Source organism: Cucumis sativus, chromosome 1 (assembly GCF_000004075.3).
Source record: "Cucumis sativus cultivar 9930 chromosome 1, Cucumber_9930_V3, whole genome shotgun sequence".
Classification (NCBI taxonomy): domain Eukaryota; kingdom Viridiplantae; phylum Streptophyta; class Magnoliopsida; order Cucurbitales; family Cucurbitaceae; genus Cucumis; species Cucumis sativus.
Window position 1 is genome coordinate 24,302,779 of NC_026655.2, and position 27,607 is coordinate 24,330,385.

At 30.4% G+C, this 27,607-nt stretch overlaps 3 protein-coding genes across 15 annotated transcripts; all 3 read right to left on the bottom strand.

The window, feature by feature from the left end:
- Nucleotides 1–1,780: 1,780 nt before the first annotated feature.
- Nucleotides 1,781–7,706, bottom strand: LOC105436264 (calmodulin-binding protein 60 A). Of its 2 annotated transcripts, none has more exons than XM_031881295.1 (12): nt 7,369–7,706; nt 6,285–6,404; nt 5,371–5,458; nt 4,304–4,365; nt 4,069–4,177; nt 3,520–3,832; nt 3,189–3,358; nt 2,961–3,059; nt 2,792–2,860; nt 2,499–2,651; nt 2,286–2,364; nt 1,781–2,138 (listed from the first exon to the last, which is right to left on the bottom strand). In XM_031881295.1, the coding sequence occupies exons 1-12, from the start codon at nt 7,500–7,502 to the stop codon at nt 2,038–2,040; spliced, it is 1,497 nt and encodes a 498-aa protein (XP_031737155.1). In that variant the 5' UTR covers nt 7,503–7,706; the 3' UTR covers nt 1,781–2,037. The 2 variants fall into 2 exon arrangements, with proteins under 2 accessions (XP_031737155.1, XP_011659761.2); XM_011661459.2 differs by lacking the exon at nt 7,369–7,706 and adding an exon at nt 6,130–6,190.
- A 1,684-nt stretch (nt 7,707–9,390) lies between these two features.
- Nucleotides 9,391–18,361, bottom strand: LOC105436267 (calmodulin-binding protein 60 A). 12 transcript variants are annotated; one of them, XM_011661467.2, is made up of 13 exons: nt 18,015–18,360; nt 17,815–17,884; nt 17,632–17,699; nt 17,436–17,538; nt 16,089–16,163; nt 15,614–15,670; nt 13,595–14,070; nt 11,286–11,452; nt 10,914–11,015; nt 10,748–10,816; nt 9,973–10,059; nt 9,775–9,852; nt 9,391–9,634 (listed from the first exon to the last, which is right to left on the bottom strand). In XM_011661467.2, exons 6-12 carry the CDS (start codon nt 15,652–15,654, stop codon nt 9,784–9,786), a joined length of 1,011 nt encoding a protein of 336 aa, XP_011659769.1. In that variant the 5' UTR covers nt 15,655–15,670; nt 16,089–16,163; nt 17,436–17,538; nt 17,632–17,699; nt 17,815–17,884; nt 18,015–18,360; the 3' UTR covers nt 9,391–9,634; nt 9,775–9,783. The 12 variants fall into 12 exon arrangements, 5 of the variants coding, with proteins under 5 accessions (XP_011659769.1, XP_031736177.1, XP_031736178.1 ...); XM_031880317.1 differs by having other exon boundaries at nt 16,089–16,183; XR_004214156.1 differs by lacking the exon at nt 16,089–16,163 and having other exon boundaries at nt 9,391–9,630; nt 9,966–10,059; nt 18,015–18,361.
- A 2,922-nt stretch (nt 18,362–21,283) lies between these two features.
- LOC105436280 (calmodulin-binding protein 60 E) lies at nt 21,284–27,466 on the bottom strand. The gene is made up of 11 exons (XM_011661488.2): nt 27,181–27,466; nt 25,657–25,785; nt 25,024–25,126; nt 24,849–24,913; nt 24,192–24,667; nt 23,816–23,979; nt 22,434–22,535; nt 22,272–22,340; nt 22,042–22,137; nt 21,756–21,813; nt 21,284–21,649 (listed from the first exon to the last, which is right to left on the bottom strand). The coding sequence occupies exons 1-10, from the start codon at nt 27,297–27,299 to the stop codon at nt 21,757–21,759; spliced, it is 1,380 nt and encodes a 459-aa protein (XP_011659790.1). The 5' UTR covers nt 27,300–27,466; the 3' UTR covers nt 21,284–21,649; nt 21,756.
- Between the last annotated feature and the right edge of the window lie 141 nt (nt 27,467–27,607).

Genomic DNA, 27,607 nt, shown 5'->3' on the forward strand with positions numbered 1-27,607 from the left:
CGTAAATGCTCCCAATTTTGATTGGTTGGCATTTCAAATTTATTTACTTTATTTTTTAATTAATCACAACTACTTTTAACAAATAGTTGCAAATTTAGCAATTAAATTTAAAATAATTAAGTATATAGCAACATTTTTAAAAAATTACAAATATAGCAAAATTTGTCAAATTCTATTAATGATAGAGTCTATCACTAATAGACCATGTTATAAAAATTGGTCTATCACCGATAAATCATACGAATCTATCAGTGATACATGTCTATCAGCGATAGTTTTGCTATATTTGCAATTTTTTCAAAATGTTGTTATATCCTTAATTATTATTTATCAAATGGTCATCCATTACAATTACCCTACTTTTAATGAGTTGAGCCAATGGATTGATGTGAGTATGCCCTAAACGGATCAGCTCAATTATCAAATTATTGGACTGACAAGTGTAACGTTTTTTTTTTTTTATCGAACTTGGATCAATCTTGGATTGGACTTGAGGCTTGGAACCCGAATTCTCAAGTAAGATCTACCAAGAGTAAGACGATCCAATTTTAAAAAGAAAAAAAATACATCAAAATCAACCTCTCAAATCTTTGTAAGGTTTTTGATATATTTTGTGTCATTTGAGCTATACTCTCATTTGACAAACACTAAATAAAACTTTATATCATTCATATGTTTATAAAAAAAAGTAATATAAATATAAAATATAAAATACATTAAATAAAAATAAATTTTAATAATATTTTGTAATGAAAGTAAAAATATACATATATTTTTAAATAATTAAATAACTAATATCTAATGGGATAATCAAATAAATCAACCCGAACTTTGATGTAAAGAGTTAGGCCAAGGGTTGGGTCATGGACTATTATTATAGAAGTTGGTTGGGTCGACCTGATCAAATTAAAGCCCACACTATTCAATGAGTTAATCCAATGGGTTAACCGGAATCCAACCCAAGTTCAACTCGACTTTGATCTAAAGAGTTAGCCTAACAATTGGATCATAGACTTGGCTATAAAAGGTAGGGTCAGTCCAATCCAAGCCCAAACAATATCTTAGGCCCTTGAACTTGAGCCTAAGTCAAACCTGTACCTTCACATTTTAGGTGTTAATCAACTGGATCGGGCGAACCCAATAATGAGAGTGAAGTAATACACAATTAAACGCAAAATATAGATCATACTAGTGAAGTGAAACGAAACAAAGCCATCACAAGAAAAAAAAAAAAAACAAATTATAACACCCACCGTGACATAATCAAAATGATATATAAAACATACCATATATACACAAATAAGTAATTGTTTAACAATTAATAAACAATACAAAAAATATTGGTTTTTTTTCTTTTTTTTTGTCGTCACTCATCCCAATTGCTCAACAAAAATAAAAGTCAATACACAACTTTTTCACGGGTTGGGTCATATGCTTGGCTTGTGGAAGGTTGGTTGGCTCGATCCAATCCTTCACAATATCCAAGCCCTTTAACTTGAGTCTCAGTCAAAAACTTCTAATTTCACCGGTTGATTAACTAGTGGTCCGATCAATCTAATAACAAAGGTGGAAGTGATACATAATTAAGCTCAAAACATAAATCAAACTATTCATGAAAACCCCTCGAAACAAAAAAAATCACTATAACTAATCAAACAAATTACTCACAAAAGTATGTTGCATATATTTGGATGATATAACACTCGAGTGATATACCATATATATATATATATATGTATACCTGTCAATCCACAAATAAGTATAACATTGGAATAATAAATAAAACAAACAAATAAACTTTTAGAGATTTGCAAATATTTTTTTTTCACTCACCACAATTCCTCAACAAGTAGTTGAGAAAAAGGATCCAATAATAAAGTTAAATAACATAACAATCCATGCAATGCAAAGCAACCAATTAAAGAGAGGATAATAAAGAAAAATTAAAGAGACTATCAATCAAGCTAAATTTTTCTTTGGCAATATCTTTAAAAGACCAAAATTAGTTGTGAATTGAAGGAGAAGCTTCTGTCATGGTCAAAGTTCTGGACTTTGCTCGACTCTGTAATCTATTCCATATGGATCTGGGGAGTCCAATATCATTTGTGTTGCCCAATGATTAGATGGTGAATCAAGATCTGTGAATGAAACGTATTATAATTGTCAAACAAATATTACTATTATTTCATACTATAATATATATATATATATATATATATACACATCCCTTTTCTAGGAAAAAGAAAGAGAAGAAAACTATATATTTATATTACAAAAACCATTACCTAAGTTTATGTTGTCACAAAACCATTGTTGATCAGGAGAGTCTATTCTTGGAAGTTCATTCTGACCTACTTGTGAATCCTGCTTACAATAATTAGCTCTCTCCAAATTAGTACAAATCTGTTTTATTTATATATAATATCAACTTAATTAGTCTAACATCATTTGTTTTCAATATAGAAAAAGAGAACATAAAGAGAGGGAAGAACCATAACCTGATCAAAGCTTTCATTTTGGTAATAATTAGCAACTACCAAATTCTGATCGAAATTAACTTGAACAACGCTTTGATTTTGGTCATTAAGAACTCCCAAACTCTCATTGGCATTAGCGAGTTGCTCAGTTCCCACCAAATTATCATTATTGTTCTGTTTTTGGCATATAATATGAATAAAAACAATCTTAAATTTATCAACCGACGAAAAAGCTTAAGAAGTTGATGGGTGAGGAAGAACTTTCATTTATATGTCATCAAACAATAGCTATAGCGAGAGAAATCACTTATAACCTCAACGATTTGACTTTGGTGATTATTAACTTGCAGACCAGCTCCCATCAAATTATTATTATTGTGATCCTGTTTATAAATAAGAAAGGCTTAAATGAAGAAGAATTTAATTATATAAAACCTAATACTAGAGAGAGAGAGAGTGAGATAGAGTAGTTGAAAAACTTACTGTTTGATCATAATCAGCTGGATCATAACCAACACATGTCTTTGCATGCTTAACAATGTCATCCCACTCATCTAGCTTGGACATACTCCTTTTAAGAAACTATTGAGCATGTATATATATATATACACACGAAGGTTAATAAAATACTCCCAATAATTTAAAAGATCAAGATAACTAATTTTGATACATTTAAATGTCTTTTATAAAGGTTGTACTGTTACGTATTACCTCTTCCAAAGTTGGAGAACTCATTTCATGATATTTCCACAAGAAAACTCCCACAGTTTCGATGCCTAGTTCTTCTGAAGATAAGATTCTGTGATATACACCATTTTTCCTTACCCCAACTAATCGCCATATTTCACATCCCTTAGTTGGGGGGAAATGCTTTTTATTCCCTAATTAGAATTATACAAAATTAAAAAATATATATATATTTTATGCAATAATATATATATATATATATATATATATATATATATATATATATATATATATATATATCAGTAATTGGTATATATCATACAAAGAAAGAATTAATTAACATACAACTATATACCTTTGGATCGTTTATGCAGAACTCTAAAGGGTCCAGAACAGGCCTCTTCAATCGTACCAATCTTCTCCAAAATCTGTTCATCAATAACTTTGACTCCCAAAACAAAATCATTAGATTTCCAATATTTGCTGGACTTGACAGCAAGACCTTCGACATAGCCAATTCCATGTTGTAGGCGAAATTGGAGATGATCAAAAGAGATCAAGTCCATTGTTTTTTCTCTTGAAATAGGAGTTTCAGACCCTTTTTCTTTGAGGAAGAGTTCGACCATAGCAAAGGATATTGGTTCGTTGGTGATGACAGTGTTGGAGTATAACAGAAGAAGCAGAATTTGGGAGAAAAGATTTACTGACTGCAGTAAATTCTTTATTTCTGTATGTCTAGGATATTTACATCAACCAAGCTTGGTATTTATAGATTCTTGGCAGCAACTGATAACTGTCTAACAGATTAACTAACACAACTAATACAACAGAAAATAACAGATTAACTAATACAACTAATACAACAGAAAATAACAGTCTAACTACTTTTATTGTTAATAGAGTAGGCATCACAAATTTCAAATTTCAATACCTGATTATCTGTACTAGATTTTATCTTATCGCCATGGTACATGGTGTCCATAATTTCATACCAAAAACGTAATTTGTATTTCCTATAATTTTTTATTGGAGAAAGAAAAAAGAGCAGACAAGATGTTAACATAATGAAGCATAATAGTCAGAATTATATTAAAACTACAATCTCAACGTTTGTCTGTGTCATGCATTAAAAACCTGACCTTGGTGTTGATGGAAGAGGTTTAAGTTGAGCGTTTGCAATCCCATCAAATTCATTCATTAACTGAAAAGGCAATTATGAATTATTGGATGTATTTTTACTGCTTTATTCTATGGAGATTTTAAAAAAGTATAACAAAATGTCAAAATATTTACTATGAATTGAACAATTTCAAAAATGAAAAAAGTTCAGAAGTCTACACCAAAAATGCTCCAGTCAACATGCGATTAATCGGTCACACATGCACGTATAATTATTCTTCTAAACGATCATAATACACGATTGCGTAAGAAAAATGATACACGATCATATAGGGTAGTATCAACACTAACCATACGAGCGCGTGTCATTCTTCTTCTAAATGATCATTTAAATATATTGGTACACGATCGATTAATATAAAATCTAAAGGATCTTGGTTCACGATCATGTACCAATATCTTTTATATTTGGTACAAGATATTGTACCAATGTCGTTTAAATTTTGTACACAATCGTGTACCAAAAGCTAAATGATCGTGGATAAAATCTAAATCATTTTGGTTCACGATCATGTACCAAGATCTTTTATATTTGGTACAAGATCATATTGGTAATATAGTTTAGGTTTTGTACACGATCATGTACTAAGAGTTAAACGATTGTCTATCAAGATCTAAATGATTTTTGTTCAAGATCGTGTACCAATAAGATCTTTTATATATCTTGGTACACAATCGTTAAGATCTAGAAGAGAAAATATATGAGATCGAGATGATCAAGATTGTTTACCAAGTAGAAATTTGAGAAAGTGAAAAAAAGAAATAAATGAAAAATAGACGAAAGAATAAATTCTAGAAGAGAGAATGAAGAAATTACGAACCAGAACAAGTGAAAAATGAAGAAGAGATAAATAAATCCCAAAGAAGATGAAAAAGAACGAAAAATATCATGAATTTTTATTTTGTTACACGATTTTGTATATATTTTAATATTTTATTATATTTACGAAAATGAGCCTTATTTGATTGCCTAATATAAATAATAATTTTGAGAACATAATTAAATTTAATTAAAATGGTTACGTACTAATTGTCGAAATTCACTTTCCCATTCTGCTCTTTTTTCCTTAATCAAAGCATCAACTATTTCTTTAGCTCGAGCCTCATCTTCACCACTGCACAACATAAAAAATAAGAGAAGATCGATTACAAATATATATGAAATCTATACAGCTTTTAACAAGATATTAAATAATAACGGATCGGAGAAGATAATGCATCCACACATCTCAACTTCACTCATATATTCTTACACTTTCATATCATACTTTGAATTTAGTATCGATGCATTCAAACAAATAAAAGCAAAGAGAGCTATGTACAAAGAGGGCTAGAGGCTGGGGAGCCCATTGCCAAAAAACAGAAAATAGGCAATATTTTGTGCACCACTCATCATTTGACCTACAAGTATAATTAAGCCTTTTCAACTATTTGTGGTTATAATGGTTCAGTTAGAAATTTGTTTTCAATCATAAAAATGTTGAAAATGCAAAATTTTACTTTCTATAGATTTTGTTTAACAAGATACTAGAGAAGGAATCCGTAGATGCATCGAAATATCTCTCAACTAGGTTGACACTTTCTTAACATTTTTCTCATATTTCAAGACCAACAGAGATGCATGCATTTAAGAACAAGAGTCATTGCAAAAAAGATCTATCTACAAAAGCAAACTCCTACGGGAAAACAAAAAGTGACTAAAGAACTAAAAGAAAGTCTTTTAGTTTAGTCCAACAACATAGGCATCATAATTTTAAAAAAAAGATTCTATCCTATTTTTACTTACGATTCGGTCCAAATAGACATTTATCTGTGTCTATTAGCAATCTGCTGATATCTATCTGGATCTATTACAATCGATCAAAATAAAATTTATTATTTTTAATTATAAATAAGTTATTGAAAACATTATGAAAATATGGTATTAATTAAAGCACTCACCTTTGAGAGTTATTGATGCTATGTGCCATCATCCTCTTCAATTCTTTCACCTTTCCAATTATGAAACTCTCATATAATTCTTGAATCAAATCCCTAGCTTTGCTACTTTCATGTGCAGAACTACAGAAAATAAAATAAAAGATTATTATAAATTATATAAATGAAATCGGATTTTAATTTAAAGAATAAAACAAATCAATGACTCAAGAAAATGAAATTAAATGGATAATAAACTTGTTTTAGACTACTGAGATGAAACTTATATATGGAAACTGTCAATTAGCCTCAAGAGTCAGAGCGTTAGACAAGGATACGAATAGATCAGTAGGGCACCCAATCATATTCACAAGGTGAACAACCTTTTTAGCATTCTTATCATCAAATATATATTCATAAAATCACAGAAAAGTACAGGATGATGAAGAGGACTAGAGAATAAGCCCCAAAGAAACAGAAAAAAGCAGTCAAGTAAAAGCAATAATGTTTAGAGCAATAACACTGGAAGAGTAACTTTTAAAAACAGTGCAAATATTCTTTCAAATGTTAATAGTGCTGGAAAATCTGTTGTTGAATATTCGGTTGTTTCCCTCCAGCCAAATGGTCCATAGTGTTAAAGCACGCTTAAACACGACACTAAAAGGGATGCTTTTATTATCTCTTATCGGGACTTCTCTCTCTGTGGTCCTTTGTGATCATTAGTTTTTGCTAACTCTTGTGTTGATCTATAACTCTATACTCAATGAAATGAGAGTGGGATACAACGAGGGTGTTATGGTGTCAAGATAAGATATTCTGGTGTACCTTTACATACTAATCCACGATAAATGTCCTTTATTATTATTTTGGGAATCTAACTAAGAGCTCAGCTCATTTGCTTAAATGTGCAAATCATGGTAAGAAATTGAGATAATATTTTTCAAAATTGAAAATCAAACCTAACCATACGAAGATAATTAACGCACCAAGGTAGAACATGAAGCTCAAACTATAAATTATGAAGCTCAAATTATAAATTAACAAAACCCAAAACAAAACAAAACAAATATTTATGTGTATTAAAAAAGAAAAGAAAAGCAAAGCCCACCCTGCAGTTGGAAGAGGAGATGAGTTTGGACAACGTCTCTTTGAGCCATCTTGATCAGCTTCTTCCTCTGAAGAGACTGATCTCTTCTTCCTGTTTCCATTTGCGGTGGAGGAGCTGCTCGGATCTGTCATCATATTTTTCGAGATTTCTATATTGAGTGATGGAGATTATCAACCCTTTCGAATTAGGGTTCTCGTAGCACTCATAGTCGTCATACTCCATAATATTTGAAATAGGAGAGCCAGTCGAGAGAAAATGGTAATGAGAAACTTCTCAGAAGTCTTTGTGTTTGTGTTCATACTAACTAATGGTGTCCCTTTTTAAGCCATATTGACCACCTCCTTTTATTTTTCCAGTTCTATTTTTTCTATATTTTTTTAAAGTAAAAAACAGCATTGTTCTAAGCAATCAATTAATAATTAACTATTGGTTTTGTATTTTTTTAAAACTATTATTATTATTATTATTATTGGGCTTCACATTTATTTAGGAACTCGAAGATATAAATTAAACATGAGTTCTTTGTCTTTTTATTTGAAAGAAAATTGTATATATATTATTGTACTACAATTGCTTTTTCTTTTTTCCTTAAAAGTTGCGTTAATTTTAGAGAATTTAGGAGTTGTTGCCATTTATAAATGGCAATTAAATTTAGAGAGTTTAGGAGTTGTTGCCATAAATGGCAACTAATAATCCAAAATTAATAGCAAATGCAGTACAAGAGGGTAATTGGATATATATATATATATATAGAAATTTTGTTCACTCGTTTTTTAGATTTTGTATTTCTCAATTTTGAAGCTTTCATGGGATAGCTTCTACCAGTGATTATGATATTGACTTTTATTTTATTAATTGAACCAATAAGTCTCTATTTTTATTCCATTTAAATTTTAAATTCAATCAAATGCCTTTCCCAACCAGTCTCTGTCTTTAGCTTAAACGCCTTTCATGATGAAGATCGTAGCAACGTTTTAACAATCGATGTGCAATAAGTTTGACTTAGGCTCGAGCACAAAGATGACTTAAGCCATTTGCTTGAATATTTGGATCAAAATTTGGGTCGAGTTTAACCGGTTGGGTTTGGGTCAGCCCACCAGATCATTAAACTCATTAAATATTAATTATTTAAATATTTAAAAATGAAGGTATATTTTAGATTTTTTTATGAAATATTATTATAATTTATTAATTTTTATTGCTTTTTGGATAAAACTGTTGATACTGATAGTATATAAAGTTTTATTGAGCATTTAATTAGATTAAAATGATTTATACACACCAAAAAAAGTTGAATAGAAGTTATGATATATTGAAATGTATTTAAGAGAGAGTTTTAAAAATATATTTACTTTGTTAATATTTGAAATATATAATATATGAAAAATTACACATATGCATACATATTTGGTATGGTACAATAACAAGTTCATCCGCTTAATTGGTGGCTCATACGACTAGTCAATCTGATTATAAAAATGATTCGATTTTGTTATTTTGTGTGAGTTCTTATAAAAATGGCAATTTGTATCCAACATTGATTTTGGATCGAACTTGCAATAGACATAGATCATCCTTTGTGTTTGAGGTCTGTTGATAGAGATTGAATTTCAAGTAAGATCTATTCAAGAATAAGGGTCATCTCTAAACTTTTTTTTTGTTATAGACTTAGCTTTAGCCCGTGCTGTCGTTTGGCTTGTCCCCTGTATATTAATTCTTCATATATTAATGAAAGCGATAATGATGAGGATGCTAAAAAGATGTTCACCTAGTGAAGATGTCTGAATGCACTATTGATCCAACGTATCTTTTAAAAAAAAGAAAAAATGAAAGACAGTAGAAACATCTTAATATTTGCGACACAAATAACGAGAGCACCAAAGTAAGATAGTAAAGTTGAAACAGTTGACATAAAAAAATCACTAGAAGAATCAACTTCAAAATGTAGCTTCACACACATTTTTCTTTTTTGAAAAAGATAACTTCACTCACATTTAAATATAATACATTAGTAGATTGATATGAGCTAGTAATATACTTTAATTTATATTATTGATATATAATCCATAAATTGACACAATTTGAACACTAACACACAATGCAGATCAAAGCAATTTCACATCAAAACCAAATAAACAAACAAAATTGATTCTGAAACGGAAGCTTTCTCATATTTGGTCTAAGTTTTCTTGGGAGTGTCCAAGTATATCTCACATCATATGGACTTGAAGTTGCTTCTAATATAACCCAAATGGAAATGATCTAGCTGCCAATCAAAAATTTTATAATTATCAAACAAATATTCATACCAATATATATATATATATATATATATATATGTATAAATATGAATTAATTTCATCAATTTTTTTGAACCAATGGGAAGAAAACTATTTATTGCAATACCTTACAATTCTACAGTAATATAGCCAACACCTTTTCAGCAGACCATTCTTCAAAACAACTGTCACCATATTTCTTTTCCTGCACAAACTTCTAAATTGTTATTACAATGAATTACCTTCTCCTTCACTTTCCACCCAATTATTTACCTGATATAATATGAACTTAGTATAAGATTATACCAATATATAAACCTTTGACCTCATGAAGATTTTGATTTTGCTGATGAGTTTTAAAATTCTGGTTGGAATCATTAGCTTCCACCTCAGCTTCCCCAAAATGATTGGTCTGTTTTTGGCGTATAATTATATATTAACTAAGTTTAGTTCAGGAATAAATATTATAGAGAGAAAGAAAGAAAAATAGAGTAACCTTGACAGACTTTGATTTTGGCCATCATGAACTTCTGAATTAATGTTGGAATTAACTAGTAGTTCAGTTTCCACCAAATAAAAATGGTCTTAAATTATCAATCGAACTAGAAGTTTAAGTTGATCATGGGTGAAGAAGAATTTTATTAATCATATATCATCAAACAACAATGATAAGAGAAATCACTAACCTCAACGCGATTTTGATGATTATGAAATTCTAAATTATGACTAGAATTACCTAGCTGTTGAGTTCTCACCAACTTCTTATTATTAATTATCTTGCTTTTGACATATAATATGAACATAAAGAGATAATATATCATCAGATTACAGTAGAGAGAGAAAAAAAATCATTAACCTTACCACTTTGATTTAAAATCATTAACCTCAACACTTTGATTTTGGGAATTATGAACTTCTAAATTATGATTGGAATTAGCTAGTTGTTCAGTCTCCACCAAATTATTTTTATTGTCCTATTCTTGGCATGTAATATGAATAAAAAGAGTTCTAAATCATCACCCATCAACCGACCTAAAAGATTAAGTTTATAGCTGAAGAAGAATTTTTTTAATTACATATATCAAAGAAATATAACTAACCTCAACACTTTGATTTTGAGAATTATGAACTTCTGAGTTATGATTGCTATCGGCATGACAATCATTAGCCTGTTTTTGGCACAAAACATTAGTACTAAGTTTCAAGTTTCATTTGAATAATAGATCAGATAGAGAAAGAATGTGAAAGAGAGTAGCTGAAATAAACCTGTAAGATTTGACGATAATGAGTTGGATCATAACCAACACATTGCTTAGCATGCTCAACAATCTTTTTCCACAACTCTATCGACATTTTCTCTCCAAGAATCTATTCATTTACATATGAAAATTAATATAATCTGCCAAATCATTTAATAAGATGATTACATTGATACCTTTATATTTAAGGGGCCGTCACACACACCCATCTTTTTACGAACTATCAAATTGTGTCAAACCACGGTTTTCCATATCATAATTTTTTTCTTTTAATTTCTGAGTAGGCTGTAAAGTGCAAATCTACGTTAAGTTAATTGAAACTAATGGGTTTTTTTTTTTTTTTTTTTTTTTTTTTTTTTTTTTTTTTTGTAAAGGTTACCTTTTTCAAAGCTTGAGAGCCCATTTCGTGATATCTCCTCAAGAAATCTCCCACATTTGTTATGCCTTGATCTTCCGATAAGATTCTGTGATATACACCTCTTTTGCTGATCCCAACTAGCCACCATACTTCACTTTCCTTAGTTGGGGGGTTATGCTTTTTCAACCCTAAATAATTATATATGTATTAGAAAAATTATTCTATAATAATATATTTTCTTTTTAGGGAAGAAACTGAAAGATAAAAAGCATGAATAGATGTATAGGACATACCCATTCTTAACATTCTCATCGTATTTCAAGGCTATGTCTAAAAAGTTGATGAGAATACAAGCAAAAACCTAAGAAGATAGCTAGAGAAAAGCTCCCCAATTAAGGGCATGCAATAGTTGGCAGTGACGGATCCAGAAAGTTTATTGGCAGGAGTTTTATAGTTTAGTAAAATATATATATAGTACCTCTCACGACTATTATTAGTTTTCTTCAAAGGAGATGATGATCCCGTCGATTTCTTTTAAAAAATATTTCAACTATTTTAGAAATGGATATTGGCCGACGGGTCAGTAAGAGCACCCAAACATCCCTACTAGGTGGACACCCTCTTAGGGCTCTCATCATCCCCACATATATATTCAATAAGCGTCAGGGAAAATAGTCAATACAATTACAATAATACTAGAGATAAGACAAATATGTAAAAGCTCACAACATTAGCAAAAAACATTGATATTTAATGCAATAATATTTGAAGCAGAATGATTTTTGAAGAGCTTATATTTGGTGGACCATAAGGCAGTGAGTTTGTAGATGTTCTCTCATATGTTGATTGACGAAGTACAACTATTGTTGAATAGTCTGTTGTTTCTTTTCAGCCAAGTTGTCCAGGTGATGGCTATCAAGAGGTTAGAAAAGAATCAAGCCCTTTTGTGACTTTATACTTATAAAGCAGATGTGGTTGCATAAAGCTTTGAAGCTGTCAACATTGTGCTCCCAACCAGTGGTATCCTTTGTTTTGTTCCATAAGGATTTGATGAAAATAACAATGGAGGAATATGTTGTCTCATTGTATTCTTACATAGTACACACCAATTTGAGTTGAGAACAATCGTTTTTGAGTCTATATATATTGAATAGCCTCAATTGTGAAGATTCCTTTGTGAGTAGCGTCCAGAGGAAAATTTTCCATTCTTTTTTGGAGGAATTTTTTATGTCCACAGATTCTTGAAGAGGAAGGAATCTTTTGAGACAAAGGAAGGTACGAAAGTGGCATGGATGGTAGATTTAACAGAGAAGGAACATCGCTATTTGGCTTCCAAATAGGGCAATTTGTTTGATTATTATTAAGGAGGGAAGGAAGGTTAGTTTGTATATTTCTCCACGGTTAAGCTTCTCTATCTCTCAAAGGTCTTTTGTCGTGTATATCACATTATTTGCGATCAAAATTTCACGTCTCTTAGGGAGCCATTTTATTCTGAGGATGTAGCATATAATCTTGGATAAGATCTATACTAAGAATTAAACCAGTCAACACCTTTCCAAATGAATCTCCAAGGAGCATTGAGGCTACTATGCTTAGTGAAAGTAGGTAATATTTCTAGAGCAGATGTTGAATATTTAGCATCAATGAAAGATTTCTAGAGGGTAGGTAATATTTAGGGAAAGTAGGTAATATTTTCAATTAAATCTACACTAACATAACATTGTAATTGAGAATAAATCAAGAAGATATTAACATATAACAAAAATATAACCATTATAAAATAAATGAACTAATACAAAAAAAAAAGAAGAAGGCAAGAAGAAGTTTAAAACAAAAAATAATAATGTTAAAACGGATGCACACAAATAAAATAACAAACTTAAGAAGAAAAAAAACACAAACAAATAATAAAAACTTACCTCATAAGCTTCGAGAAAATGATGAAGAAGAAGCAAAAAATTGAAAAGAAAAATGTTGAAGTTTTATAAAAATAAAAAAATAATAAAATAATAAAATGAAGGAAGTTAAATAGTTTTAATTTAGGTGTGAAAAAGTGTATAATTATTATTTATTTGGTGAAATGGAAGAGTTGTAATTTGGGTTAGACTAAGCACTAACCTAATTACAAATATTAAAAATTAAATATTTCTTAAACATGTTTTTAAAAATAGTAAAATAAATTAAAATATTTACAAACTATAGCAAAATTTTAGATTTGTTTTTTTATATACAAAGAATATAATATTTTTTATATATATTATATAAAAACGATAAAGTTGAGGATCCGGATCCATGCGCTTAGTCTTAACTGTAAAAGGTAATAACCATACCTTTCATTCGTTTAGTCTTAACTGTAAAAGGTTCAGAAATGGCATCTTCAATGGTGGCACCAGTCTTCATTAAAATCTGTTCATCCACAACTTTGACTACTAAAAAAAACTTCTTAGATATCCAATACGAATGGGGATTGACAATAAGATCTTTGACATAGCCAATTCCATTTTCTAGGCGATGTTGTTGGAGAACATTGAAAGACATCAACTCAATTAGTTTATCGGCTGAAACAAGAGTTGGAAGTGTTTTAGAATCATTTTGTTGTTGGAAGAGGAAGAACTGGACCGGAGCAGACAATAATAAACCGGTAGGGATGATAGTGTTGTGGTAGGCATCACAAATTTCAAATTTCAATGGCTCCTCATCTATAGCCTTTATCTTATCCTTGTGGTACATGACGTTGGCAATTTTATTGCAGAAACGTAATCTGAGTTTCCATGTTCCACTTCCAGGTCCTCCCTCATGTTGATTGCTATTTATATATTGTTAAATCATAAACAGGAAAAAACCAGCACAAGATGTTATGCGAAAACATATAAATAATGAAAAACACATTACTTGAAGAGCTAAAGTCCAAATTAATGAAATTTTATTTATGTTGAGTTGATGTTGGGTGTACTTTTATTTGAAATTAATTAGGTATATTGAATTAAGATGGTGGGTTTGGTGTGCATATTTATATTTGGTTGTGAAAAGAAAAGATAGTTGTTGGAAAATATTTAATAATAAGGGAAGGGTTGATCTGATGGAAGAGATAAAATTAAATGAAGAGAGAGTTGATTAAAGTATATATTAATATATATATATATTTTTTAGCAAGTAGGGTTTAAAGTTGTGCTAACTAAAAGAAATGGAAAAACCCTAGCCGCCACCACCTCAGCCCACCTCCGGCTACGCCAATGCCGAGCTGCATGAGCCTTCTTTCCCCTTCTACGTTCATTTGCAAGCCGTCTCCCCTAGTCGCGAGCAAGGAGCCCGTTTATGGGTTTTTGGTTACCCATTTAGTAGACATTTTTAAGATTGGATTATTTTTTTGGTTTCTTAGATTTTTCTTTGAAGATGCAATTGGAGCTCTTTGAATTGGTTTCTTGATTTTCCATTAACTTTGGAATGAAATTTAGTTAATCCCCGTTTGGATAAGTTGGCAAAGGCAAGGTTAATTAAATTGATAAATTTATGCCTTAGATTGTTTGTACGGATGGTAGTTGTTAGCTTTAGCTATTAGGACTAATATATATATATCCTCACCACCTTTAGACTAATATTGACTATTGATTGACGGTGAATGGGTTCACTTACACTTTATGATTTGATGTGTGTTCCTACCGAATCACTAGACTTATATGACTCGGGATATCTTCTAATAAGAAGTTAAGAGTTTACTAGACCAGTAATTGGATCCTAGATATTTATATACCCACCCATAATCCATGAACATGTCATATGAGGGCTCTATATATGTTCATGTTTTCGCTATTTTCACTATTTTCTTTAAAATTAAATAGGGTATTAATTAAGCTTATTTTCTCGGTAGTTTTTTTTTTTTTTTTTTTTGTTGGTTTGCCAAACTTTTGTTTTTAGATGGTTTGTATTACATTTTATTTAATAAAATAAGTAGAATTTTCTTTGTTTTTAAAGTTTAAAAATGTTATTTATTTAAGTAATAGGGAACCTCAAACTCCGAAAAGTTGGGTCTTTACTTTTTGTCATGATCGTCAAAAAAACAAACAAAAATTGTGCATAAAAAAATGTCTAACCTCGCAGTGATATTGAATTAGAGATGAAAGAGGTATAGTAAGGATGTTTAAGAAAAAGGAAGTAATTGATTTCTAACATAATATGTACCTAAAAGCGGGAATGATGAATGTGCTAAGGGGGTGTCCACCTAGTAGAGATGTTCGGGTGCACCTACTGACTAATTGTATCTTTTTTTAAAAAAAAACATAACATATACCTAAAAGCAATAAAATTACACAAAAATTACGATGTTTGTATTGTGATACTATAACACTGACCTTAATGTTTGTGGAAGAAGTTTGATTGTATGCAATCTCATTTAATTCCTTGCTTACCTGAAAAATTAATCATGAATTACTTGATGAGGAGTAAAATAATATAATTCATCTTTAAATGTTACTTTAGTTTTAGAGAACAAAAGGAATAAATAACTCAATGTAACTTTGATAACCCACGATACTTCTGAAGTGCTTTGGTAGTTTACATAAGAAGATTTTATAAGATTCAAATGAGTAACAATGAACACACAACAATCTAGAAGACGATTTCCTAGATTTAGTACTCTTTTAGTTTTTTTCCATAAACTAAAAATAATTGGACTTTCTTGTAGTGGAAGGTGGTCAAACTCCCTTGAAAAAGTAATTGAACCTATCTCAATGTACTAAGTTTTCTTTCAATTTATCATCAAGAATGCATCTTATGTTGTCTTTGAAGATATTAAACAATCTTCATAAGATATCTAAGAAGGTATACCTTCGCAAAGATTCTTCAATGAAAGTAGCCTGAAAGCGTCTTGAATAAATGTCTTGTGAAGAGCAACGTTTATCCCTTTTTATAAGAATAAAGAACTTCGAAACGGAGATATTTTAAAGATAATACGTTTAAAAGATTCTATTGGATGTAATTCTTGTTGAGAAAGAATATTATCTCCTAAAAGTAACCTTTAGTGACAGAAAGAAACGATAACTAAAGAACTAATAATATCTCTAACATCAAACAAACATATGTTTCCCTTTTTAAAATAAAAAGAAACTAAATAAATTTTACATGCTTTTACTTCTTGCACAAAATGTTGAGAACATAATATCTAAACACATATAATCTCTACTGCATTCAAAGTGCATAAAGGGAATACATGCTTCTTTTTTCCTTACATTTTCTTTAGTTTACCATATTACTCATTGTTTAGTGGTTGCAACTTTTCGAATCTAGGTGTTCATTTGAAAGATTGTAATTGTTGTTGATAGGACACTACATATGATACTCTTTGAAATATAATGCAATATATGACATATCAACGTATCTATATATTTTAGATGAAGATAGTTACACATATTGAATAGGTAGAATGCATCAATTCTTCCAATGTATATGTGAGATGCACGTGTAAAAGAAAAACAAAATAAATACTTTTATTTGCTTATTTCAAAAAAATATTACTGAAAATTCAAAGTTCATATAAAATACAAATATACATATACACACCTATGACCTATCTATCTATCTATATATATATATATATAATTGAATGAAAGTTGTAGTTAATACTTACAGTGAGATAACGAGTACATTTGTATAACTTCGTGATAGACATATAATAATATTTAGAATAAAAGTTATTGCATTATGTAAACAAAAAATAGAACTATACAATTATTTCACATGAAAGGGAGTAATGTAGGAGAATATTTTGTTTCCTATTTAACTTTGTTGTTCCTACTTCTTTAATAAAATTATATTTTACCCTTCTAACCTATCTAATAGATACCCAATGGATAGTTTAATACCGGCAAATTGATATTCCTAAGATACGACTTTTCAAGATTTAATTATAATTATTCAAATGCATGTGTTTGTTGAGTTCAACCGACAATCACTACTACATATTGAGAAAGCTCTAGAACGAATGAGATGTTTAATTTTTTTCACAAATTAAACATTTTGAAAAAAACTAGGGTGTGCAGTAACCACCCAAAAATAGTATATTTTAACAAGTTTTTTTTTTTATCAAAATCATTTCTTTAAAAATGAATTCTTCCAAAAACCTTTTTTTTCTTTTGTGATAGATCAAAGTCTAAAATTAAGATGTAATATTCTTACTTGTTGGCGAGATTCATGTTCCAATGTTGGCCCCTCTTTAACGATGAAACGGTTAACTACTACTCCAATCGCAAGCTCAAGTGGTGTACTGTCAGGTCCATAGCTAAAAAGAAAATGAAGCTACTGTACATGAGAAACACACAAGGTACTGTTACATAGAAACGATATGAGTAAACTGTATAATTAAAATATTGACCAGCTTGGTGATGTTGGAAGAGAGTAAAGGCCGGCGAAAGTCTGCTTCTTCTCCATTTCCTTGAGTACCTGAAAAAACAATCGGTTGTTTTTGTTAGAAAACTCGAGAAAGGAAAACAGAACAGCAGCTCATGTTGTTTTGTTGTTATTCTAGGATTAAAATACACAAAATATATAGAAGTACCTGTAGGAGAATTTGAGGTCCATGTTCTTTCCAAATAACTTCGGAACACCTAGAGGTAAGAACCCCAAAACTGGAAAAATAAACTAAATTTTATTATGGGGGAAAAACACCCACATTTAATTCCTAGCAGAATTCAAAATTTAACTATATAACAACCAATATAAACACAAACAGCAATTAAAGAAAGCTAATTAGCCCACCTTGTCGGTAGAGGAGATGAGTCGGGACAAATTCTCTTTGAGCCATTTTGAACCTCTTGAGCTTCTTCCTCTGAAGAGACTGATCTCTTCTTCGTGTTTTCGTTGTTTGCGGTGGAGGAGGTGCTCGGATCCATCGTACGTCGTCAAATTCTTCAAGATCTTGCAACCGAGAGGCGAAGATTATAGACGACACTCTCGACTTAGGGTTTGAATTGCAGTTAATGATACAGTCCATGGTTTAAACAAAGAGGGTCGAGAGAAAATGATAGAGAAATTTCTGAGGAGTTTGCGTTCCAACTAACTGAGCGCTAAGAGTATCCTTTTCTAAATCGTGTTGACTTCCTCTATCTCTTATTCTTCTATCTCTTTTTAAGTAAGAAACCAACGAAACAATGTTCTAAGCATTCTCAATTAACTATTGAGTTCATCTATTTTTTCTTAATTATTATCATTGGGCTTCACATTTATTTTTGGAACTCATAATTGTTATAGATATTGTTTTTGCTATGCCATATTATGAAACAATGTCTATGTGTTTATTATAATAATTTTCTCAATATATCTTAAAGGAGTTTTTTTAAAATAATATATATAACAAGTCGGTAAAATATTTACACTATATAGAACAATTTTGAAAACGAAAAAAGCTCATAGACCTATAATGAAAAATACAAAAAATACTCAAGTCAACACACTATTAATTGACCACACTAGTAATATTCTTCTAAATGAATGTGTACTTAGAGTCTAAATGAATGATTTATTATCGTTTAGATCTGTGATACACGATCGTGTAGTTTTTTTTAATGATGGAAAAAAATGCTTCAAATTTAAGTGATTGTGTTGATCATGAAAAACGATCGTGTTGATTATGATAAGTGATCATGTTTCAATTTCAATGATCGTTAAAAACTTCAAATCTAACGATCGTGTTGGTCATGCTAAATGATCGTGTTGACTATGATAAGCAAAAGAATATTGGTAAAAATGATAGAAGAAGAATATTGAAACAACGTGAAATAACTTCAAAAAATCTTGTTGAAAATGATGAAGAAAAAATAAAAGATTTAAACAGAAGAATGAATCGTTTAAAATTTGAAGAAAAAATACCTAGAAGACGATATGAAAAATTTGGAAGAGAAAAATTACAAAAAAAAAAAAAAGATGGAGAAACAAAAGTGACAAATTGTCTGTAATTTTTAAGAACAAATATGAAAATTATGAAAATATTTTACCAATTTTATGAGCTTTTATGTTTTGTTACCCACGTACTAGGTTTTTTTGTTTGTTTTGTTATATTTATATAAATTAATCTATTCCTAAATTACTTTTCAACCCGCAGACATATGCTTAATGATAAATGAAACACGATGAGTTTCTTCATCTTTTTATTCGGAAAACAACAATTTTTTCTTTAAAAGTTGTGTTAATCTTAAAGAATTTAGAAGCGGTTACATTTATAAACGTATGCTTAAATATTAAAAAATACTATAAACTTCGATGAAAAATTTGTTTATTGGTTTTTCGTATTTGAATTTTTCAATTGGAGAAGCTTCCACTAATAGCTTCTATTAGCGGTTATCATAGAATTAACTTTTAATCTATTTGAATCAACATAATCAAATCTATATTTTTTAGTGCAATGATTAGATTAGATGTATCATGTCTTAAATGCTTCTTATTATAATTAGAGCAATGATTAGGTACATCATTTTTTTATTATATTACAACATAAGTTCGACTTATGCAGATTCGACAAACAAAACAAGTTTTTAAAAACTACGAGTTCGTTTGATAACCAATCAGTGTTTAGATTTTTTTTTTTGTAAAATTGTTAAAGAAAAACAGAAGGAAGATAAGAAATAGAAGAAAGCAACAAAGTCATGAAAATTAGACTAACCTCAAAATCATCCTCATCATTGGTCCAACCAAAAAAAGTTAAAGCCCAAGATCGACCCAGGTTAAAGCTCAAAGACCTAAGACAATGCTGGGCTTAGATTGACCCAGCCCAATAGTAAATTCTCAAGCTCATGACCCAGCTTTGGGTATTTGGATCAAACTTTGGGTCGAGTTTGATGGGTTGGGTTTGGGTTGACCCACTAGATTAATCCATTGAATATTAATTATTTAAATATTTAAAATTATATGTATATTTTAGATTTTATTTAATGAAATATTATTACAATTTAGGGGTTTTTTTTAAAAAAATAATTGAGAAAACATGTTATTTACACTCCATATAAAAAAATTACAAAACTACAAAAATTCATTCATTACGTTTTATTTTTTTTACCGAGGGTAAATATTTTGTCCATTTTACTTTATTTGTCTCTTATATATGAATTGCTTTTTTATAATAGTTCCAAGTTTTATTTTGTGTTTAATTGACTTAAAAAGTTATTATGAAAATCTTAAGTTAAATAAAATTTAAGTTATGATATATTGAGGTGTATTTAAAAGTTTTACCCACTTTATTTGGAGTGTTCCAAATAGAATTCAAAGCAAGTTCACATCCTCTCCAAACTTTGTCATAGCTTATATTCACTCCATGTTGTGTTTTCATATAATTAATAACATTCAAAGAACGACATGCAATCTTGCATTCATCTTTAAAAATGACTTTGTACACATTCAGAAGCAATCCAAGATATTACTGACTCTTGAGCATCTTTCACAATGTTAACAACACATAGGTGGATACTTGTGAATTTACGAACTAATCAAATATCACCTTTTTTAATACCAAAGCACGCAAATACCAAGCACATGACAAATCGTTAAACCAGATATCAAATGAGGTACGATTCAATCTAATTGTACTAAGTTCAAAACTATTATTAACAACAAACAAATAACATTTTTCAATACAAATTTGCTTCTAAACATTGACCTTACTTTAATAGAAATTTCAGCCCGAGACAATTCAAACGCTTTAAAGTCAATAATTCTCATATCATAATGTGAATATTGAAATCTGGATAGTTCACTATTAAAATAAGTTGTACTTCCAGTGGTACCCGTCTATTCAAAGTCATTAACCACGAATAAATCATTATCGAGAAATTTCGATAAAACTAACAAAAGCAAAGAAACATCCTTATTCTCAACAATCTAAATGAGGTTTTGTTGCAACTGTCCTAGTAAACCATTAAGCAATACCTTAATAGACTACAAGACGGAAAAAGTTTACCGTGAATACATTCAATCAATTTGTTGAAACGAATATGTAAATAGTACATAAACCGCTCAGACATGATAATCATGATATATATTGAAAAGTTCAATCCATCTACCATAAAAAACCAGTTCATCCTCGTTGTAAAGCCATAGAAAAATTGTATTGGTTAAAATTCTAGTATCGTCTTCCAACAAATAATTGGGTGATAAAGATAATTAATAACATAATTCATGCAATATTCAACCAAAGGATGGAATAATAGCAAACAATTCCAAAAAAACTATATCAATCAAACATTTTTTCTAATAGAAAAAGGGCTAAAATTGACTGTGAAAGAGAAGCTTTTTCTTAATATGGTCCAAGTTCTTGAGGGTGTTCAAAGTATAACACTCATCTCATATGGAGTTGAAGAAGCTGCTTCTAATATAGCCCAAATGGAAATGATGACAGAAGAACTCTGTCAATGAAAGATTTTATAATTATCAAACAAATATTCATATATATATATATTTCGTCGGTTTTTTTTGGGAACCAATTGAGAAGAAAACTATTTATTGCAATACCTTAAGATTCTAGTAGAACCGACACTTTTTCAAAACACCATTCTTCATATTTCTTTTCCTGCATAAAAACTTTCAAATTGTGGTTAGAATTAGCTTCCCCTTCATTTTCCACGCAATAATTTGTCTGTTTTATTCATATAATATCAACTTAGTATAAGATCCTTCCAATATATAAAGAAAGAAAGAAGGCATAAAGAGCTCGAGGAACCATTGAAAACCTCATGAAGGTTTTGGTTTTGCTGATGAATTGGAATAATTATAGAGAGAAAGAGAAAGAGGAAGTAACCTTGACATCTTGATTTTGGTCATTATGAACTTCTGAATTATGATTGGAATTAGGTAGTTGTTGTTCAGTCCCCACCGAATTATTATTATTATTGTCCTGCTTTTGGCATATAATATGAATAAAAAGAGTCATAATTCATCAACGACCTAAAAGCTTAAATTTATGAATGAAGAAGAATTTTATTAATTACCTGTATATCATCAAACAAGAGAGAGAAAGAAATAACTAACCTCAACGCTTTGATTTTGAGGATTATGAACTTCTGAGTTATGATTGGTATCAGCACGATGATCATCAGCCTGTTTTTGGCATCAAAGCATTAGTACTAAGTTTCAAGTTTCATTTGAATAGAGATAGAGAGAAAGAATGTGAGAGAGAGCAGCTGAATAAACCTGTAAGGTTGGAAGATAATGAGTTGGATCATAACCCTCACATTGCTTAGCATGCCCAACAATCTTTTCCCACATCTCCTTTGACATTTTGTCTCCAAGACTCTATGCATTTACATATGAAAATTAGTAAAAATCTGCCAAATCATTTAATAAAGATAGATTACTTTGATGCTCCGTTACAGCCATCTTTTTCTACAATCTTTTCAAATTGTGTCAAAACCATGGTTTCCTTACAAGAGAGTGAGGCTATTTCGACCCTCTTTTATCAGAGGCTATAAAAAATCATCAAAAAAGGTATACATTCATCGAACGTTTAGAAAAAACTTTTGAGAAATATATACTTTTAATCTGAAGAGTTACAAAAATCTTTCCTGCCAGAAGTGGAATCAGATAGATTTATGAAGTTATAATTTCAGAAAATAGAGTAAGCTGCAACTTTGAATTAAGAGTTTGTTCATGGCTTCTCTCTATAGTATTTGAACCATTCTTTTGTTCAACTGAGACGTGTCTGTGTTGCTGTGATCCATCATCATTGAAACTGCAGTTTTTCTTCAATTGAGTAATCTACAGAAAATAGAACAATCTGTCGCTTTTCTACAATTGAGTTAACATCATTGAAACTGATCCATCATCTTCAACTGATGTGTCTGCGTTGCTGTTTGTAGCTGAGTTTGTGTTTTGTAGTTAGAAGTTAAATAGTATGCTTCTCAAGTGATCGATGGTACTCTTGACAAATACATTTGTACAAGTATTTGGACCAGAAAAACATGGACGTGTTTGTGGTTACGGGGTAGGTGTTACCCCATTTGAGTTGTTTGGATCATTGTCTAAGGTACACGATCTTGAGCGTCGCCTTAATGATCATCGTCTGATATTATAGAATATTTTGAGATTGTAATTTTGATGTCGTAGATTGTCATTCTTATACATTGTAATTCAACATTTCACCATTAGGTAGATGGATTAGTAAAAACAACATTTTGAGATTTGTCGATAAATGTGTTAAAATGTTTTGTGAGAGAATTTTCGAAGGATTTATACATTGGTTGAAAAAGTTCTTTTATGAAAACCTTAGATGAATAGTTTAATGTTATCGAGATGAATAGTTTAATGTTATCGAAGGTACGCGTGACTTTTGAAAATTATTAGTAAAACTTTCGAGAATTACTAATTTTCAAATGTTAGTAAATCTTTGAAAAAAAAATTCGACAGAATCTATTTTGACACATTATTAAATGCTTTTTCGAAGTTTCTAACCTTCGAAAATTGCCAATTTTTTTTTTGTAGGGTTTTCCATGTCATAATTTTCCAAAAAAAGTTCTGACTAGGCTGTAAAAAGGTAGGTGCAAATCTAAAGTTAAAAGATAATTGGTAAAGATTACCTCTTTCAAAGCTTGAGAACCCATTTCATGATATTTCTTCAAGAAATCTCCCACAGTTGTTATGCCTTGTGGCAATAAGATTCTGTGATATACACCTCCTTTGCTGATCCCAATTAGCCGCCATACTTCACTTTGCTTAGTTGGGGGGTTATGCTTTGCAAACCCTAATTAGAATTATACAAATCTTTTTTAGCAAAGAAAATGTAGGATAAAAAGGATGAATAGATGCACCCACATATTTATGATAATACAAGCAAGATCCTAAGAAGAGAGCTAGAGCTAGAGGAAACCTCCCCAATTCAGGGCATGCATGCAATAGTTGGTATATATATATATATATATATATTATCAGAAAAGAGGAATGTAGTAACTATACCTTTCATTCGATTAGTCTTAACTGTAAAAGGTTCGGAAGTGGCATCTTCAATCGTAGCACCGGTCTCCATTAAAATCTGTTCATCCATAACTTTGACTACCAAATAAAACTTCTTAGATATCCAATATGAACTGGGCTTGATAATAAGATTTTTGATAGACCCAACTCCATTTTCTAGGCGACATACTTGGATAGCCTTAAAAGACATCAACTCTCTTAGTTTATCGGCTGGAACAAAATCTGGAGATCTTTTAGAATCATTTTCTTCTTCGAAGAGGAAGATCTGGAACGGAGCAGACGATAATAGACCGGTATCGATGATAGTGTTGTAGTAGGCATCACGAATTTCAAGTCTCAATGGATTGTCATCTATACCTTTTATCTCATCCTTGGGGTACATGATGCTGGCAATTTGATTGCAAAAATGTAATCTGAGTTTCCATGTTCCACTTCCAGATCCTCTCTCATATTGATAGCTATTTATACATTGTTGAATCATAAATGTTTGTGAGAAAACACACAAAAATTAAAAAACAAGCACAAGATGTTATATTTGTGAAAACATATAAATAATCATTTCTCGAGAATTCTAACTATTCTAGTTATTCTTAGTCCCGATTAGAACTCTATAGAATTCTGTAATGTTAAAAAACTGACCTTAGTGGGTTTGGTGGAGGAGGTTTAAGTTGAAGCTGTGCAATCCTATCTAATTCCTTCATTACCTGAAAAAGGCATTTATAAATTAATCAAATTATTTGAATTATGTATTTTTTTATTTTATTTTATTCCACAAGTAATGTTGAGAGAATATAATTAAAATGGTAATACGTACTGTTTCACGAAATTCATTTTCCCATTCTGGCAGTTTTTCTTTAATCAAACCATCACGTAGGACTTCTCTTTCTCTTTCTCTACCTTCGGTTTCATCTCCACAACTATAGAAAAAAAAATATCTCTCACTTAGCACTCTCTCATCATACCCTTAATCAGTTTTTGATGCAATTCAAACGAAAGGATAAAAGCAAAGAGAGTTATGTACAAAGAGAGCTAGGAGGAGAAAATTAAAGCAATTCAGTTTAAAGCAGTAGATGAAGCATCGTAATTACAAAATTTGGGTGGACAAGTGGTAATTTGACCTACAAGCATATTATATTTGAGCTTTATCAACAATAATATTTGTGGTTTTAATGAAAGAAAAATAAATAATGGGAAGTTGTTTTAAACAACAAAACAGTTTAAATTACAAATTTTAACTTTCAAGCTATAGTTTTTTGTTTAACCTAAGATACTAGACGAAGGAATGAGAAGACACATTAGAACATTGATACCTCCTTGGCTTATGATTTTGCTCAAATAGACATTTGTCAGTAAATAGATGTTCATCTGAGTCGAGTCTATTGCAATCAACACGAATAGAAAATAAAATTTATTAATATTATTTACAAATAGTTAAATTAGAAATGACCTTGGAGAGTTAATGCTATGTGAGATCCTCTTCTCAATTTCATATTCCAATTCTCGAAGTTTGTCAGTCATGAAATTCCATCGTAATTGTTCAATCAAAGCCCCAGCTTGAGTAGTATCATGTCCAGACCTACATAAAATAAAATCAGACCATGATATTAAAAAGAGTATATTCTTAGTGAGAAATTGATCAAATTCAATGGAAATGGATAAACTTCTTAGTGAGATGGAACCATATATATGTAATCTAAAAAGTCTCACGAGTCTAAACCATTTCTTTTTTTCTTTTTTACGTCAAGAGATCAATAAACGCACCTCAACATCACAAGTCAGAGCATTTCAAGAAGTACAACTCATCATTTACTATTTTCTTTCTAAATCTAGTTGCTTTTATCTATCTTATGAAACAAACTACTAGAGCTAGAGAAGGAATGAAAGCAATAATGAGATATCTCAATTAGGTTAATCTATTCTAAGCACACACTTTTATTTAAAAGGATACGATTTGGGTTAGTAGGTATATTGTATCCAAACATCCTCACCTAGGTGAATACTCTTTTAGCACACGCATCATCCCTTATCAAGTATATTCATTTCATTGAAACACAAGGTACGTACAAGATGATAAGTAAAAAAGGGCTAGAGATAAGTCCAATGAAGGAAAAGAATACAGTCAAGGAAAAGAACTACAGTTTAGAGTAATGACAGTGGAGAATAATTAGAAAAACTCTTGTTGGATGATCAAGATCCTGTGAGGCTGCAAATATTCTCCCAAATGTTGACAGTGCTAACAAATTTGTTACTGAACATTTTGTTGTTTCTCTTCGGCCAACCACATTGTCCATAAAGTGGCCACACCCATATTGAAATATATAATCCTTTTTGGTTTTTTTGTATTGATTGAGCAGAGAGGTTTTCACTCTAGCTTCGACAGCTTTGACTATTGTTTTACAGGCCTATAGAAATTCTAAGCACAGACTTAAACACACCTTACCCTAAAAGCAATGCTTTTATGTAACATTTATTATCCTTTTTGCCTCTTATGATAGGGCTTCTCTCCTTAGCCCTTTGCCATTAGTTTTCGTTAGCTCTTGTGGTCATCTATGACTCGACACATACTTATTGTTTTATGATCAATGAAATGAGACTACGATACGATGGAGGTGTTATGGTGTCACTCTAAGAAAAGATATTCTAGTGTATCGTACACATACTAATCCACGACTATGCATGTATTATCTTAAAAAAGATTATTTTTTTGAAAAAAATTGACCAAGAACTCAACTCATTTACATAAGAAAATGTGCAAATTCATGATAAGAAACCGAGAAAAAATCGATATAATTTTAAAAAACTAAAGATACACCACAAAATAGTTATCAAAATTGAAAATTCAATCAAGCACACCAAGGTGTATAACATGAAGCTCAAATTATAAATTAAGAAACCAAAACAAAACACAACAAAAACTATTACAAGTGAGCAAGTGTATTAAAAGAAAGAAAGAAAGAAAAGCAAAGCCCACCCAGTTGGAAGAGGAGATGAGCTGCAACTTCGTCTCTTTAACCCATTTTCTTCAACCAGCTCTACACCTTCACTAGCAGCGCCTCGCTTTTTCATGTTAAAGCTGCTCGAATCGGCCATCGTCAAATTTTTCGAGATTTCGAGTTTGAGCGATGGAAGACGATTATCAACCGTTTTGAATTAGGGTTTAGGTAGCAGTACTCATAGTCATAGTCCATAACGTAGAATAAGAGAGTTGAGAAAAATGAGAGAAACTTCTGGGCTAGGATAACTAAACACATGTGTTCATGTCCCTTTCCAATATGAACTGTTTATTGCCCTCCTCCTTTTTTTCCACTTTTATTTTTCTATTTTTCTAAGTAAAAAACAACATTATTAATTCTAAGCACTCAATTAACTATTGATTTTGTATTTTTTAAACTATTATT

Bases quoted from the DNA above. Each gene is read 5' to 3' on its own strand.
- LOC105436264 (XM_031881295.1), bottom strand. From the start codon at position 7,502: ATGATGACAGATCCGAGCAGCTCCTCCACCGCAAATGGAAACAGGAAG. The intron at 3,833-4,068 runs TACTCTATTAAC...CTTCTTCTGTTA, and splicing joins AATTTGAAATTTGTGATGCC to TACTCCAACACTGTCATCAC. The intron at 3,359-3,519 runs GTATATAGTTGT...AATTCTAATTAG, and splicing joins TCTGCATAAACGATCCAAAG to GGAATAAAAAGCATTTCCCC.
- LOC105436267 (XM_031880318.1), bottom strand. From the start codon at position 15,654: ATGAGATTGCATACAATCAAACTTCTTCCACAAACATTAAG. The intron at 10,817-10,913 runs GTTTATTTCAGC...TGCCAAAAACAG, and splicing joins ATTATCGTCAAATCTTACAG to GCTAATGATTGTCATGCCGA. The intron at 10,060-10,747 runs GTTAGTTATATT...CGCCAAAAACAG, and splicing joins CTCAAAATCAAAGTGTTGAG to ACCAATCATTTTGGGGAAGC.
- LOC105436280 (XM_011661488.2), bottom strand. From the start codon at position 27,299: ATGGCCGATTCGAGCAGCTTTAACATGAAAAAGCGAGGCGCTGCTAGT. The intron at 23,980-24,191 runs GTATAGTTACTA...AATTCTAATTAG, and splicing joins TAAGACTAATCGAATGAAAG to GGTTTGCAAAGCATAACCCC. The intron at 22,341-22,433 runs GTTTATTCAGCT...TGCCAAAAACAG, and splicing joins ATTATCTTCCAACCTTACAG to GCTGATGATCATCGTGCTGA.